The 15,484-nt window shown below is 41.1% G+C and overlaps 1 protein-coding gene across 2 annotated transcripts in view; it reads left to right on the top strand.

Annotated features, from left to right (window-relative positions):
• LOC138398214 (chondroitin sulfate proteoglycan 4-like) overlaps nt 1-14,762 on the top strand; it is a 46,173-nt gene extending 31,411 nt beyond the window's left edge. For both annotated transcript variants that reach the window (XM_069492494.1, XM_069492493.1), the window contains exons 7-8: nt 10,267-10,450; nt 11,125-14,762. In XM_069492494.1, coding sequence (XP_069348595.1) covers nt 10,267-10,450; nt 11,125-13,172 — 2,232 coding nt within the window. In that variant the 3' untranslated portion in view covers nt 13,173-14,762. The remainder of the gene's footprint in view (nt 1-10,266; nt 10,451-11,124) is intronic.
• Nucleotides 14,763-15,484: the final 722 nt, after the last annotated feature.

The raw sequence follows: 15,484 nt of genomic DNA, 5'->3' as shown, positions 1-15,484 counted from the left end.
TCTTGTGATACTTCACTTAGAAGAATGGTCTCCAGTTCCATCCAGGTTAATACAAGAGATGCTAGATCACCATCGTTTTTTGTGGCTGAGTAGTACTCCATGGTATACATATACCACATTTTATTAATCCACTCATGTATTGATGGGCACTTGGGTTGTTTCCACATCTTTACAATTGTGAATTGTGCTGCTATAAACATTCAAGTTCAGATGTCTTTTTTATAGAATGTCTTTTTTTTCCTGTGGGTAAATACTCAGTAGTTGGGATTGCTGGATCAAATTGTAGGTCTACTTTTAGTTCTTTGAGGTATTTCCATAACACTTTCCATAGAAGTTGTACTAGTTTGCAGTCCCACCAACAGTGTATGAGTGTTCCTACTCTCTGCATCCATGCCAACGTTTATTGTTTTGGGACTTTTTGATAAAAGCTATTCTCACTGGGGTTAAGTGATTTCTCATTGTGGTTTTGATTTACATTTCTCTGATGATTAGAGATGTTGAGCATTTTTTCATGTTTGTTCCTTGTATTAATTTCTTATGGCTTCTGTAATAAATTCCCTGTGGGGACTTGGTGGCTTTAAACAACAGAAATTTATTCCTTGACAGTTCCAGAAGCCAGAATCTGAACTCCATTCAGTGGGCCAGAATGAAGGTGTCAGCTGTGCTGTGTACCTTCTGAAGGCTCTGGGGGAGAATTCCTTCCTTGCTTCTTCCAGCTTCCAGTGGCTGCAGGCATTACTTGGCATGTGGCCATATCACTCCAGTCTCTGCCTCTATGGTCACATTGCCTTATCCTCTTCTGTCTAAGTCTCCCGCTACCTCTCTCTTACAATGATTCATGTGACTGCAGTTAGGGTCCACCCACATAATGCAGGATGATCTTCCAATCTCAGAATCATTGACTTAGTCACATCTGCAAAGTCTTTGCCACATAAGGGAAGAACATTCACAGGTTCCAGAGATTAGGACTTGGTATATTTGGGGGTCTTTTTAGCCTACTGCATTCATATATAACAAAAACAAGATGTCCCATGCTACCTTCTGCAGTTTCCTAATAATAACCTTTTATATGATCTCATTTGGTAGTTTTATTAAAGGCCTATATACTTATAATGACATAAGGCCCATGAGAATCTATGTTCACTTCTATATAAATGTGGATTTGGACCTCTCTGCCAGGCAGGGCTGTAGATGGATATATTGCTGGGATCCTTGAAAAGACTTTTTTTCTAATTGGTTTCTGAAGAGATTGACCTGTCATGGAAGGGCAGCCGCAAATCTCGGATAATTATATGGGCTAGGTTTTCATCTGCCCATTTCTAGCTGGAGGTTTCCAAGTATCACCATTTAGGAACTTAGGTTTTCTGAAATACCTCTTCTAGCCATGCCCACGAAGAGCAATCACTCCTGGGACTTAACTCAGCCCCACTTTATTTAGCCTGATACCTGGGTGTTCTCTAAGCCTGGGCACCTTGGGCTGCCCCCATCTTCTGATCTCTTCTGGGAACCTTGAACCCTCTGTGCTCAGCTGCTCTGTGCAGCTATAATGGTGTCAGTCCTGGCAGAAAAGAGAAGGGGCACAGAGAGGAGCCATTCCTCAGAGCTCATCCTTCAGAGCACAGGATCTTGGTGTCTTTGGAAAGTTAGCTCTTAGGACTTTTTGATTAGTCTTCGTGGAACCTAAGTGAATTTACCTTCTTGAATTGTTTGGCTTTATGTAGTCTCTTTCCCCATGAATATCTGCTCAGGATAGTGATTTTTTGGGGGTCAGTTCTCTTTCCTGTGCTCCTTCTAGCCAACGTCCCATCCAGAGACTTGAACTTTGGGCAAAGCCATCATGTGTGGAAGACCAAGCAAGTAGATTCCCTGTCTTCATCTTGTCCTCCTCCTTCCCCCAGCTGACCCAGAGATAATTTGGTTACTCTCTTTTCCAGTGGGAATTTCAAAATTGTGTTTGACTTTTAAGTCCCACTGTGGAAAGGATCAGTGTAAAGGACTCATGCTCTGGTTTTCTTATCAGATTCATTAGGGAGCTATATTTAGAGACACCCTCAGAATAAAGATACTATCCTGAGTGTTCTTAGCCTTGCCTTTTGGCCGAGTTTGACAATTCTATTCTCATTATCCTCAGTCCTGTCCACGTGTACTTTTGTAGAACTGAGGACATTCCATAATCATCAGATTCCATGCCATGGTTGACTCCACCAAGCATGGTGTGTCTGAGCTCCTGCTTCATCCCTGGCTTCATCCAAAGGCACTCATAGTGACCCTCTGCTCTCTGGATTGGGGTTTTTTTTGTTTTTTTTTTTTAGACAGAGTCTCACTCTGTTGCCCAGGCTAGAGTGAGTGCCGTGGCATCAGCCTAGCTCACAGCAACCTCAAACTCCTGAGCTCAAGCGATCCTCCTGTCTCAGCCTCCCGAGTAGCTGGGACTACAGGCATGCGCCACCATGCCCGGCTAATTTTTTCTATATATATTTTTAGCTGTCCATATAATTTCTTTCTATTTTTAGTAGAGGTGGGGTCTCGCTCTTGCTCAGGCTGGTCTCGAACTCCTGAGCTCAAACGATCCGCCCACCTCGGCCTCCCAGAGTGCTAGGATTACAGGCGTGAGCCACCGCGCCCGGCCTGGATTGGGGTTTAAAAAGCTTAGCCTTTAGCAAGCAGGCTCTGGTAGTCACCCTGGGACCCAAATAGGAATTTCCCTCAGGAAAAATTCCTTTTTCTTCAATGCCACCCTGTTTTCCCCAGTGTCTTATCTGAGTCTCTGTCTGCTCAAACATGGCAGTAGTACAGAAGAATGGGAATATAGTCTTTCTTTAATTTGCCATTGTAATAAATACAATATATAGAATGAGCTATTCCCTTGAATCATTACAAGTGTGGTCAAGCTCTGGCCAATAGTGACCGTGTCCTAGCCAGGCCAGACCACAATGGCATTTGTCTGCCTTAGTCGTACTTGCAACCGACTTTCCACATTAATAGGCTCCTTGGAGTTGGAAAGCAGATCTTGTGAATTTCTTTGTTGCCTAGAGTCTTGTTGAGTTTTCCACTTTGTAGATGAAGCTCTTCGGTAGTAGGAAAAACATGAACTCTGGAACACACAGGACTAGGTTCAAAACTGGACTCTTCCACTTCGTGTGTATGGGCGAATTATTATATATTCTGAGCCTTGTTTTTTGTTTTTTTTTTTAATTGTTCAAATGGGCATAATAAGACCCCCTGAGATAAAATTAAATGAGTTATATAAAGTGCTTCATAAAGTGACTGGAATTTGTATTTAGGGCTCGGTAAAAGTTAGGCATTGTCTATGTGTTTTGTTAAATAAATGGGTAAAAGATATCCTGGATTGCCTTATTTCTACTGCTTTATGATTAAAAATGTATGTACTTTATAATTAGATTTTGTAAAGCACTTTTAAAGTAGTTTATTTGTTCAGTAAACAAGTATTTATTGAAATACCTAACATAGAATAGTGAACAAGTACTTATTTACAGAGAAACTGGAAGTAAGCTTCTGGAATATATGCCAAGATTCCAGCCTATAAATTCTTTCATTTTTATGGGAAAATATTTATTTTCTTAGTCATGTTTTAGAACTTTCTGATTACTTAATACTTGCATGCCATGATTCACTATAAAAAATGAGTACAGCCTTCTGTCTTCACCAGAATACCCTAATGTCCCAGGAAGGAATTGGTTATTGAAGACTTAGATGCTTTCTTGAAAGACCTAGAAATGCCCCAGGGCTTGCATTTTTTTTTTTTTTTTTTTTTTTTTTTGTGAACACTGATATGCCAATAGACCCATTAGGTCAAATATGTATCTACAAGTGAGGTATTATTCTATGTTTGAATATATATTCTATATTTGAAATGAAGGCTCAGAGAGATTAAATGACTTACACCAAGGCCACAGAGCTAAAAATTGGCAGCATTTATATTTGAATTTAGGTCTGATCAATGCAAGGTTCAAAATCTGCAATACTCTTTGGCTTCCATTTTCATAGGAATAAGTGTACTTTTTTTCCTTGGGAGAAGAAGAGCAGTTGGAGGCAAAGAGGCCTCTGTAAATTGCTACAGGAGAAAGAGCTCTTTTTGATGAGCCTGGAGATCTGGCTTCTGGTCCCAGCTCTGCTACCAGCTATTAATAGTTCTGTGATGTGGGTCAGGTAGGGAGGTATTCCCTAAATTTCCAGTTTCTCTGAGTGTCTCAGCAGCCTCTCAGCTGTAAACTTAAACCCATCACAGAAAAGTCAGGGACCCTGGCCTTCTTAGCATCAAATCTCTCTTTAGCATCTGACAAATGTTTTTTTATTTGTGGTTTGATAGAAATCAAGGATATGAGATCCAGGAAGTTTAGATCTCAGAGATCCAAGGTGTCAGGTGTGGGGACCAGATGTCAGGTCCCTGTGTTCCCTGGTTCTTGGTTCCTAGTACAGAAGAATGGTTACTGGTCGATGGAGCAGATGAGCAGACCAAGCAGATACAAGCAAGAAAAGTGCGAACGTTTATTAAAGGACAATACATTCCAGAGAAGCAGTGGGTCAACCCCCACGAGTGGAGGAGACTCTGAGTTTAACAAGATTTTCCCTTTTATTCCGATTCCCTAATTTTATATTGGGTAGTGGGGTAGAATATTCATGGTTTCTCTTGGAACAAGGTGGAGAATTCTTGGAATGGCAAATCCTCCCCATTTTTAACCTTGTAAGGCAATTTCTGGGGGTTGCCATGGTATTTGTAAACTGTCATGGCGCTGGTGGGTGTGATTTTTACTGTGTTAATGAGAGTAGGTCACTTGAGGGTACTGTGACCTTACCTGTATGCATGCTCCAGAGATCCTCATTTGTGGCCTTGGTCATATCTCCACTTTGTGGCCTTTCTGTCTCTTTCTGGTTGGTCAGTTCTTGGCGACCCCTTGACGCATCATCTGTTCTTTCTTGGAAGCCCCCCTTCTAGTCAATTTGTTCCTCCAAGTAGACAAAGCATCTCCTAATGTCATCTATCTCTCAGTGGAAGCCCCCTACCCAGACAAAGCATCTGTTCCCCTTCCTCCTTGTGCCAACCCAACACAAGGGATGTTATATTAGTAATATTGTGTCTTCAAATAAAAGCAATACTCTGAGAAGTTTTAGGATTTGGAACTAAATATTCACCCATTCATAGGTGAGGTAGGATTATAGCCTTGTTAAAGTCACAGAAAAATGGACCAAGTGGTGGTGGGGGTGATGGTGGTATGGGTGGGGTTGGGACAGGGGTAGGGAACTTGTGGCCGTGGGGCCACATGTGACCTTCTGGATCCTTGAGTGTGGCCTTCTGACTGAATCTAAATTTTACAGAACAAATCCTTTTAATGAACCGTTGTGGGCTAGGGACTACCCAGATCCCATACCAGGATAGGAAACAACCACTTCTTGATTTCAGAGTGCTTCTCCCATTCTGCATACACTGAGCCATCAGATAAGAGGGATTATTGGTTCCTTCTTGAAGCAGGTGTAGTAAAACACCATGAGATTTACTTTTTAAAATTATTTTTTAACTTTCTATTTTAAAATAACTTCAGCCTTATAGGACAATTGTAATAGAGTACAAAGAATTCCCATGTACTCTTCAGCTGTATTCCCTAAATGTTAGCATTTATTGTTTCTCTTTACACACACGTGCTTTGGAAATTTTGAGAGCCAGTTGCTGACATGCCCCTTTACCTCTAGATAGTTCAGTGTACCTTTTCTAAAAACAAGGCCGTTCTCTCATATGATAACAGTAGTATAATTTTCAAAAGCATGAAATTAACATTGCTACAATACTGTTATATTAATGTAATTTATAGACCTTATTCAGATTTCACAAATTGTTCCATTAAACGTTCTTTTTAGCAAAAGAAAAAATACCCATAGCATAAAACATAGCATTTAGCTGTCCCGTGTCTTTCGTCTGCTTTGATTTGGAGCCATTCCTCAGTCATGTTGCCTTTCATGCCCTTGCCATTTTTTGAAGGGTACAGGCCAGTTCTCTGTAGAATGTCCCTCAGTTTGGTTTTACCTGGTGTTTTATCCTATGTTTCCCCATGATCAGATTGATTCAGGTTGTGCCTGTGGGGCAGGAATCCCAGGAGAGCTGCCGGGTTCTCAGAGCTTGCTGTGGGCAGGCAGGAGGCCCACTTAGCCTGGGGGTGGAGGATGTTTACTGTCGTCATTTGGTCAGGAGCTACCTCTCAGGTCTCTCCACCATGAAGGTGCTGTTGTTCCCTTCGTAATTAATAAATATCTTCTGAGGAGACTCTCTGGAACTGTTTAAATCTCCTGTTTCTCATCACACTTTAGCCCACTAGGTTTAGGATTCTTGCCTGAAATATTTATTGCTGTGGTGATTGCCAAGTGGTGATTTTTCTCATTTTGCTTTTCCTGCAACGTTTCTTAGTTGGAATTCTGCAACATTGGTTTTTTTAATGACATTCCAGAAAGACTCCATCTGTAAAAGAGAAAATATCTGGGCTAAATTAAATCCCAGATTTAATTTAGGAAATAACAACCCCCCACACCTTCCCTTAATCGTGGAGCCGGGTATTCAGCTAAGTGGCTTATCTGTCCATATTTAATACTGTGCAAATATGCAGAGCTGTTGGAAGTTGCTTCTAAGGCCACTTTCTATTGGAGGTGACAAAATTCCTAACCCTCTCTTAGACCCTTTTCTCCTCAGGTTTACCCCACACTTTTTCTCATGGAGTTTTGGTCTCATTCTCCCATTCTTGTTCCTCTCCTAATATGCACAAACACACAGATGGCCTTAGAACCTGGCTCTTGCAGTAGTAGAGGTGAAAGCTCTCTTCTAAACATTAAAGACTCTTCTCACCTGCAAACCTCTTTCAGGGCATGGCCAGCAAGTTGACATTCCCTGGGCACCTTGACTCCCTTTTTTTTTCTAGCTCAGCACTTTCGGTAACCTGCTATCCAGTCTTAAAGTCCAGAGACTCAAGATGCACCTAATTAAATTCTCTCTCTCACTCTCCATTGTAAAGTAAGTCAGTTGGTTATTCTGACTTAGTTTCCTACTCTTGAGATGCCTTTTTAAAGATAGAACCCATCAATAACAGAAATGGAACTTCTCCTCCCCTAGGCTCCTGATGTACAAACCTGTGTTTAGGATTCTTCCCAAGTCCCTTCCCTCAGAAGATTTCTGACCTTCATCTGACCATCTGTGAGCACCATTCCTTCCCTGGGGCAATCATTCTCCATACTGGAGACATCAGAAGATCCTTAGATTATTCTAACAATTTCTTATATATTTTTCAGGGAAGCGAATTTTCATTTATATACCAAAGGACCAATGGACAAGATTAAACAAAGCTTCTAAGAAGAACTTTTCTCCTAGTTAATAGACTTTGTTACTTTTAATCTTAGGAAACTGGATCTTCTTTGCTTTGTAATATTATACCTCTCTCAAGAGAAATAGGAACCATCCTCTGGTCCAAAACTGGTGGCACAGTCACCTCTTTCTGGGAGAAGAAATACATTTATGACTAATCTTTTATCATAAATCTTAATCTGGGAATAGAAGTGGTAGGATCACTAAATAAAACAGACTTTATTCCCAGGAACTGCAGGGTATTGCGTCACTAGTTAGTACCAGAAATTACTATCTTTGGAGAAACTCTAATTTCTTCTGAGTAATCTTGTTTCTTTATGAAGAAGTGTTTAGAGATGATATATTCTTCTTCCCACTTTAAATCACCAAAAGACAGCATTTCTTTGCCTCATTCTTGAATGGCATAAGGAAGGAAAATCTTCTCACCAACAGTTTTGGCCCTTCTGGGACAGGGAGCTTATCTTCCATGGAAACTCACTAGATCAAAAGCCTTTCTAGAACTCTGGTTCAAGATACATTCTCTCTACCAGCATTTAGCCAGAGTAATACATGTTCAGAGACTGCAACTTCTGTTAGTTAATACAGTATTTCCAAATATTGATTGATGAAGTAGACCCAACAGCTCCGTAAATTATGTGATAGTTTATCCTAGGCACTTTTAGGTACCTTTGATCCGGACACTTGAATACCTTGGCAAAACCCACCTGTAAATTCAGAGTATTATAATAATTAGCTGGTCAGAAAAAGACGTGACCCATAGAAATTGAGGACTGAATATTTCATCTGTAGCAATTCCTTCTGCGGTTATAATTTTGAAACTTTCAATCACTGTTGTTTGAAGAAGGACTACTCACATGGTGTCTGGACAACAAAACTCTGAGTAGAACCCATCCTTATCAGTTGAGTTAGAAAGGACATTGACAGCTAACAGGCATCGGGGACTTTGATTAAATTCTGGAAAAATACCTTAGGCAAGGTGGGACAATAGGAACATCAGTGAGAATAATAACTACAATGGAATGAAATACATCATGTGTTAAAATCCATGGGTTTATAATGATTCTAAAACAAACACACAAACAAAACCAATGCAATGATCATGTTTGGCAGTTAGAGCCAGAGGACAAACTCACTATCTAAAAATTGATATGTAAGTGGAAAAAATCAAGCATTTCTCCTGTTTTTCTGTACTTCATTGTAATCAAATAGCTGATGAAAGGAAGTTCTTCTTCATAAAAAACTAGCAGATAATAAATGAAGAAGGAATGATAAAAGAAAGAGTTATCAATGTTTTGCCACTGCAACAACAATGGACTTAGGCAATAGTATCAATGACTGTTTAAAACTATTAGATGACAGGCTGATGGGGAACCTTAAAACAGGTCCTCCTCCTCCCCAAAGCCTGCTGAGCCTTGCTCGCAAACCTGCAGGATTGCAGGGGGAGAGGGCAATGGGCACATATGACCCAGGGCAAGCTCCTTGGAGGGAAGAGACCTTCCCAGGCTCTAGCCCCTGTGGCCTGGACCTCTTCACCCTAGCACCACCTCCAACTAGTCCAGACAAGTCCAATCTTAGCATATCCAAAAGAAAGGCAACCAAATATTTTGCTTTGCAATGAGATACAAGAGGAAATGCATAATGCAACCTGTAAGATTGAACCTGATTCTTACTTTGTGTCTAGATTTAACTTTTAGTATACAGGAAATACAGAGAAGAGAGGAAATGTTAAATACCATAGGGATGTAATCAGCAAAATCCACAATATAGGAAACTCTGGAAGACTACCCAATTTCTTCAAGAGATAAATCACAAGGAAAAAAAAAATCAAAGGAAAGGAAACTCATAAGACAAAAAGACGTCTATGAGAAGTATCAAACAAATATAATGTATATGCTTAGGATCCCAACTCAAACAAAGCAACTATGTGAAAAAAGACATGTACTAGATCATCAGAGAAATTTGAGCACTGATTGCGTATTTTATACTATTAAGTGATTATTTATAATATTTAAATGTGACAGTGGTATTGTAGTTACGTTTTTAAGAGTCATCTTTTACCAATACTTACTAAAGCATTTACAGATGTGTCTTAGTCTATTTTCTGTTGCTTATAACAAAATATCTGAAACTGGGTAATTTATAAAGAAAAGGAATTTATTTCTTACAGTTATGAAGGCTGAGAAGTCCAAGGTGGAGGGGCCACATCTGGTGAGGGCCTTCTTGCTGGTGGGGACTCTCTGTAGAGTCCCAAGGCGGCACAAGGCATCACATGGTGAGGGGCTGAGCTTGCTAACCTGGGTCTCTCTTCCCCTTCTTATAAAGCCACCAGTCTCACTCCCATGATAACTCATTAATCCATGAATGGATTAATTCGTTCATTAGGGCAGAGCCCTCATGAGCCAATCATCTCTTAAAGCTCCCACCTCTCAATACTGCCACATTGGAAGAATTAAGTTTCAACATTAGTTTCGGAGGGGACAAACATTCAAATCAGCAAGATGAAATGGTGTGATGTCTGTAATTTGATTCAAAGTCATCTGCTGGGCAGAAAAGTATATATGAAACAAGACTGGTTACGAGTTGATAATTGTTGAAGCTGCCTGACAGGTAAGTGGAGGTTTCTTAGAAATTTTCTGTAACACAAATGCCTTAGATATTAGTCATCTCAAAATCAATGTGCTTTTCTTTCCCTGATGAATGGATCTTTTGTGTAATAGAATCCTCTAGTTCTGAAAAATAAGTTACCATGTGTTTAATGTTTCTACATTTAAATGAGTGTGTGCAATAATTTGAGCATGAGTAGAGTGAACCCTGAAAGATTGTGTATCTCCTCCAGTGAGGATACATGTTAATCATGGTATCATCCCTGAAGCCAGAGACTAATACTCTTACTGTCTGGCTAGGTTAGCGAAGGGCTGATACTATACCAGCACGTGGACCGTGAGAACACAGACTGGACCACGGAAGACTTCTTTACATTCACGGCCTCTTCCCCACCGGCAGCTCTAGGCCTCGAGGAGTTTCATATTATTATTTCCTATGAAATCAGTGAACCTGGACAGCACAGTCATCTGCTTGCAAATACAGGTAATGCCACCGAGACATGGTTAGTGCCTTTTCTATCATTACTAAAGGAGGCACAATTTGGAAATAAGTCTTTCTGTTTTTAATTGTCAATTTCATGATACCAACTTTTGAAATAAAACTTAGACAATTACAAAAAAAAGTATTATTTCTTTACACGTCCTCTTTTTCCAGGCTTCTTCTGTCCTTCTCATGAGCTTAATAGTTGTGTTGGGGTAAGGATGGAAGTTTAGCTTTAAAGAATTTTATTTGTGCCTCCAAATGGGGACTTCACTGTGCTCATGACTGAAAACTGTTGATAGGAAATGAAAATGAAAACTAGGGTAAGTTCTTGAAAGGAAAGGGGTATTGAAAGCTGCACCTGTTTCCATGGCAAGAGAAAGTGTGGTAGTAGGTAAGTTAGGTCTGGACATTGACATTTTATAAGTGAATCTGAAGGTTTTAAAGCTCAGTTGCCTGAAATGTTGACTGAATTGTGTGTGTATATATGTGTGTTTATTTAAAATTTAATTTTTTCATATGCTCTGGGTAGAAATGCTAATTCAGGTACTTGAGGAACCAAAGTGTTTTGAATAATCCACTAGGACAGATAAATTTGAGGGAGAAAGAGCTTTACAACTGTCATCTGAAAGTTCTAATGAATTGCCACTTTGTTCTTTATATTTATGTTTGAACAGGTGCTGCTGTCAAGGAGGGAGACCAAGTTCTAATTGACCAATCTAAGTTAGATGCTTCCAATCTCTTATTTAAATTGCCCAAATCTCAGCGCTCCTCCTATGAAATTTGGTTCCAGGTTATATCTCTTCCTCACCATGGAACCATTATGGTTGGAGAAAGAAATATTACCAAAGGAAAACCCTTTTTCTCCCAGCATATAATCAATAAGTTTGGAATCACGTACTTCCACGATGACTCTGAATCACTGGCTGATAATTTTACCTTTGCAGTTTGGCCAAACCAAAAGAGCAAGTCCACCACCAAACCAGAAACTGACTTTCTTGAAGAGATGTTTAATATCACCATCTCTCCTGTTAATGACCAGGCTCCAGAATTAAAGACAAAAGGACTTCGCCTGAAAGTTCTGCAGGGCAGTAGATTGGCTGTGGGACCTGAAAACCTGAAGGTGGAAGATCTAGACAGTCCTCCAGATGAGATCAGATATGTGATTCTCCGTCATCCTAATAATGGCTTTTTGACAATGGCTGACCATCCAGACACACCTGTTCACCATTTCACACAGGCCGACATTGATGACTTTCAGGTGTGGTTCATACAAGATGGAAGCCCATCTTCAGGAGTGTTTTACTTTAGTGTGACAGATGGTGAGCACCTCCCTCTCTACAAGCTCTTCCACCTGGATGTCATTCCTGTCTCCATCACCCTTGTGAACCTCACTGACCTACTTCTCCCACAAGGCCAGACAACCGTCCCCATCACCAGTGCTCACCTGTCAGCCATGACGAATGGGAGGAGCCCCCATGTCACTTACAAGATAACATGGCCCCTCCAACATGGGCACCTACTGATTGAAAACCAGGTGGTCACCAGCTTTGGACAGGAGGATCTGGATTCAGGAAGACTCTCTTACCACATGACCAATCTCACTGCTGCAAAAGACCAGCTACAATTCTCACTGTTTACATCAGAAAGCAACCTGACAGGACAAACACTGAACATCAGAGTGCAGCCTTTACTGCGGGTTATGTCAGACTTGAAAATTGCCAACGGAGTGGCTCATCAGCTGAGAAGAAAGGACCTAGATGCTACTGAGCTGGCTAATATGACTAACAGTGATCCCAGATTTGAAGTGACAGAACCCCCTGTCCATGGAAGGCTAGTGTGGAGAGGGGCTCGCAGCACTGTGATGGAAGATGCTACTCTGTTCACTCAGAGGGACATTGACCGAGGGCTGCTGCTGCTTGACCCACATGCCAATCTAACAGGCACGGATGTGCTGAACGACTCCTTCACTTTCTTGCTCAGGGCAGACCGTGTACAGCCTGCGGTTGGTTATCTCCCTTTCACCATAGTGCCACCTGACCCCTTACTTTTGCAAATGTTTACACCAGATGTTCCTTTATTTGTCACTGGAGATAACCTTGTGACCTCAGTTCTCTCTCAGGAAAAACCTGTGGTTTCCTCAGGACCCATGACAGGGACAGAAACTCTGGGGAAGCTGACCCGGACCAGATGGCAGGAAGCAGATCCCTGGGGACAACACAGGGATGAAGTGCCCAGTGTGGATGGCAAGGTCTCTCCCACCAAGGTCATCTGGCCACCAGCTGCCACCAAAGCCAGCCCTGGAGCACCCACTCAGCCCAGGGAGAGCAGCTACCCTCTGATGGTCATCCTGCCTTTGGCTGCGGTGATCTTCCTGTTGATAGTGGCCGCAGTGGCCTTGTGTGTCTGGCTGCTGGGCCGGAAGATAGAGAAAGCAAAACCCCTTATCAAGCCCCAGGCCAACCCAGAGCCCACAGCCCCAGGTCGTAGGCCAGAAAGAAGCACAACCGTTCCCACTGTCACAGTGACACCCCTTATACAAAGCTCCAGCAGCCCTCCCACCGGTCTTTTCAGGACCCTGCAATGTGAGCCAATGGCACCTCCTGTGTCTGAGCCGGTGGAAAAATGTGCTCCTTGGGAGACGTGGATGAACCTGGATCCCGACATGGTCAAGCTCTGCCGACAAACCAACCCAACACTGAAGCACAACCAGTATTGGGTGTAGACTGAGAGCTGTCATTTTTCATTGATCACCTACTGTGTACCGGGCACTGGGATAGGCACTGGGATATAAAGGCAAAGAAATATCAGCTGAATGAACTGAGAAAAGACTGGCCCCACTAGTGATGCAGTTCTCAGTCACAGCCCCATGGTTACACGTTGGTGGGTGTTTATTGTAACTTTTGTACGACACCCATTTTCCCAATGCGCTCTGTGTGTCCTCTCCCTGACCTTTCTCAGTATACATAAGTTGGTCAATATTTAAACCCTTTATCAAGGTGCTGCAGAACATGTTGGCCCCACTGAAAACAGCAGTATTAACTTGGGACATAGAGTTAAAGGAGGAAGGCTTCGAATACTTTTCATTGAGGATTCACTCTAAGTGAGTCAGCAGGGAGTGCAAGAACTATTTCAGCATGTAGAAAAGGTAATTTATCAAATCAATGAGTTTGTTTATGTAGGGCTTTTCTGTAATGTCTTTTCCTCCTTGGAGTCTCTAAGTTTTATTTCCTAATGTAGGAAGTGCCTTGATGCTCCAGGTAGTGGGATACTTTGGCCCCTTTTGATAGCATTCACTGAATGCATTGTGTTTCATCAAGAGGCTTTGTCTTTTCTGATTTGTAAAATCATCCTAGAATAGAAATATTATTTGAAGCCCTACTGGACAGAAAAGTTTGTTAAATGCTTTTGTGATGCCTCAATTTAGCTTAACTTTACAATGAATTGGAATAATGGCAAATTTGTATTTGAATTGTCCAGTTGAGCCTACCACTGGCCAACTCAAGCTTCAACTTCTGTAATTGTAAAATGAAGATATCAGTACTAGTATTAGGAATGCTTTGGGCTGCAAATCACAAGACATCCACTATCGTTGGCTTGGGTCAGGGATTGGAAACCCTTTTCTGTAAAGAGTCACATAGTCAATATTTTAGGCTTTGTGGGTCACATATAGTTTCTGTCATACATTCTTCTTGTTTTGTTTCAACAACCTTTTAAAATGTAAAAACAATTCTTAATTCTTGGATTTGGCCCACAGACCTTAGTTTGCCAAGCATTGGTTTAGGGAAAAAAAGTGTGGAATTATCTCCATTAAGGAACATTCTGGGGTGGGCAATCTAAGGCTGGTTCAGTAGTTCAAGGATGTCATCAGGACTGAAGCTCTTTGGCTCTTTCTTCTCTACCTTCCTCAAGCTGTTAGCATTTTGTTCTTCTATTTACTTCCTTATGATTGTAAGATGGTTGCTGAAGCTCCAAACCACACAACCACATTCAAAGGCAGAAATCACAGTGGAGGAAAGAGAAAGATAACAAAATAAAGGACAGACTCTTGTTTTATTATTATGTTTATAATCTTGTAAGAGGAGTTCCTCCCCAAACATTTTTTCCCCTTTTATGTCTCATTGTCTAGAACTGGGTAACATGATTCCCATCCCTTGACCAACCACTGCCAAAAGAAAATGGGATTCTCATGACTATCTGTCTCTCCTTGGGCTGTGAGAGGAGTCTACCAACTCAGAGATACCACGTAATTAGGGAAGGATGGGGGCATAGCAATGAGATAGATAATGAATAGGGCCTATTGAAATATTCTTCAAGTATTGAAATACTTGGGATTTTGATCTTTCAAATTGGTGTCTAATATTAAATATTTCCTTTTCATGTTTTAATGATTTTCTTAAAGCCAGAGGCTGATGTTTTTTAGTAGAGGTGGGATGGGCTGTGTTGGGATGGGAGGTAGTTGTGAGGGGAGATATCCTCCCTGGAGGACATTTGGAAATGGCTGGAGACATTTTTGGCTTTCAAAACTGGTTGGGGGACAGTGCTTCTTGCAACTAATGGGAAGAGGCCAAGGAGGCTGCCAAACATCCAAAAATGCACAGAACAGCCCTCCACAACAAAGAATTATCTGGCTCAAAATATCAGTAGTGCTGAGATTGAGAAACCCTGGTTTAAGCCATAATGAAGAGTTTTCTTGTATACCAAGTGAAGGATTAACAAACTTATTGGCAAGTCTGTGTAAAAACTATATTCTAAAAACAGCATGACAGGGTGAAAATTCCACAGCATATTGAAACTCTGATTGGCTAATGGTACACATGAACATTTTCAAAAAGAGGACATTAAAACCCAAGCAAAACTTGACAGCAGACTCATTTCTTTATGTTTCTCCTTATCTTACTTAGAGAAAGATTTTTATAATAGGTGGAACACATCAGGAGAAAAAAAATGAGATAGGATATTTATAAAGGTAAAGATGAGGTCAAAGTGTCCCCAAAAGTCTGATACCTCCGATGAGTTCCATATGGAAAAGATGCT

Source organism: Eulemur rufifrons, chromosome 17 (assembly GCF_041146395.1).
Source record: "Eulemur rufifrons isolate Redbay chromosome 17, OSU_ERuf_1, whole genome shotgun sequence".
Taxonomy (NCBI): Eukaryota; Metazoa; Chordata; class Mammalia; order Primates; family Lemuridae; genus Eulemur; species Eulemur rufifrons.
Note: the sequence above shows the minus strand (reverse complement) of the source record. Positions and strands in the feature narration are given on the sequence as shown.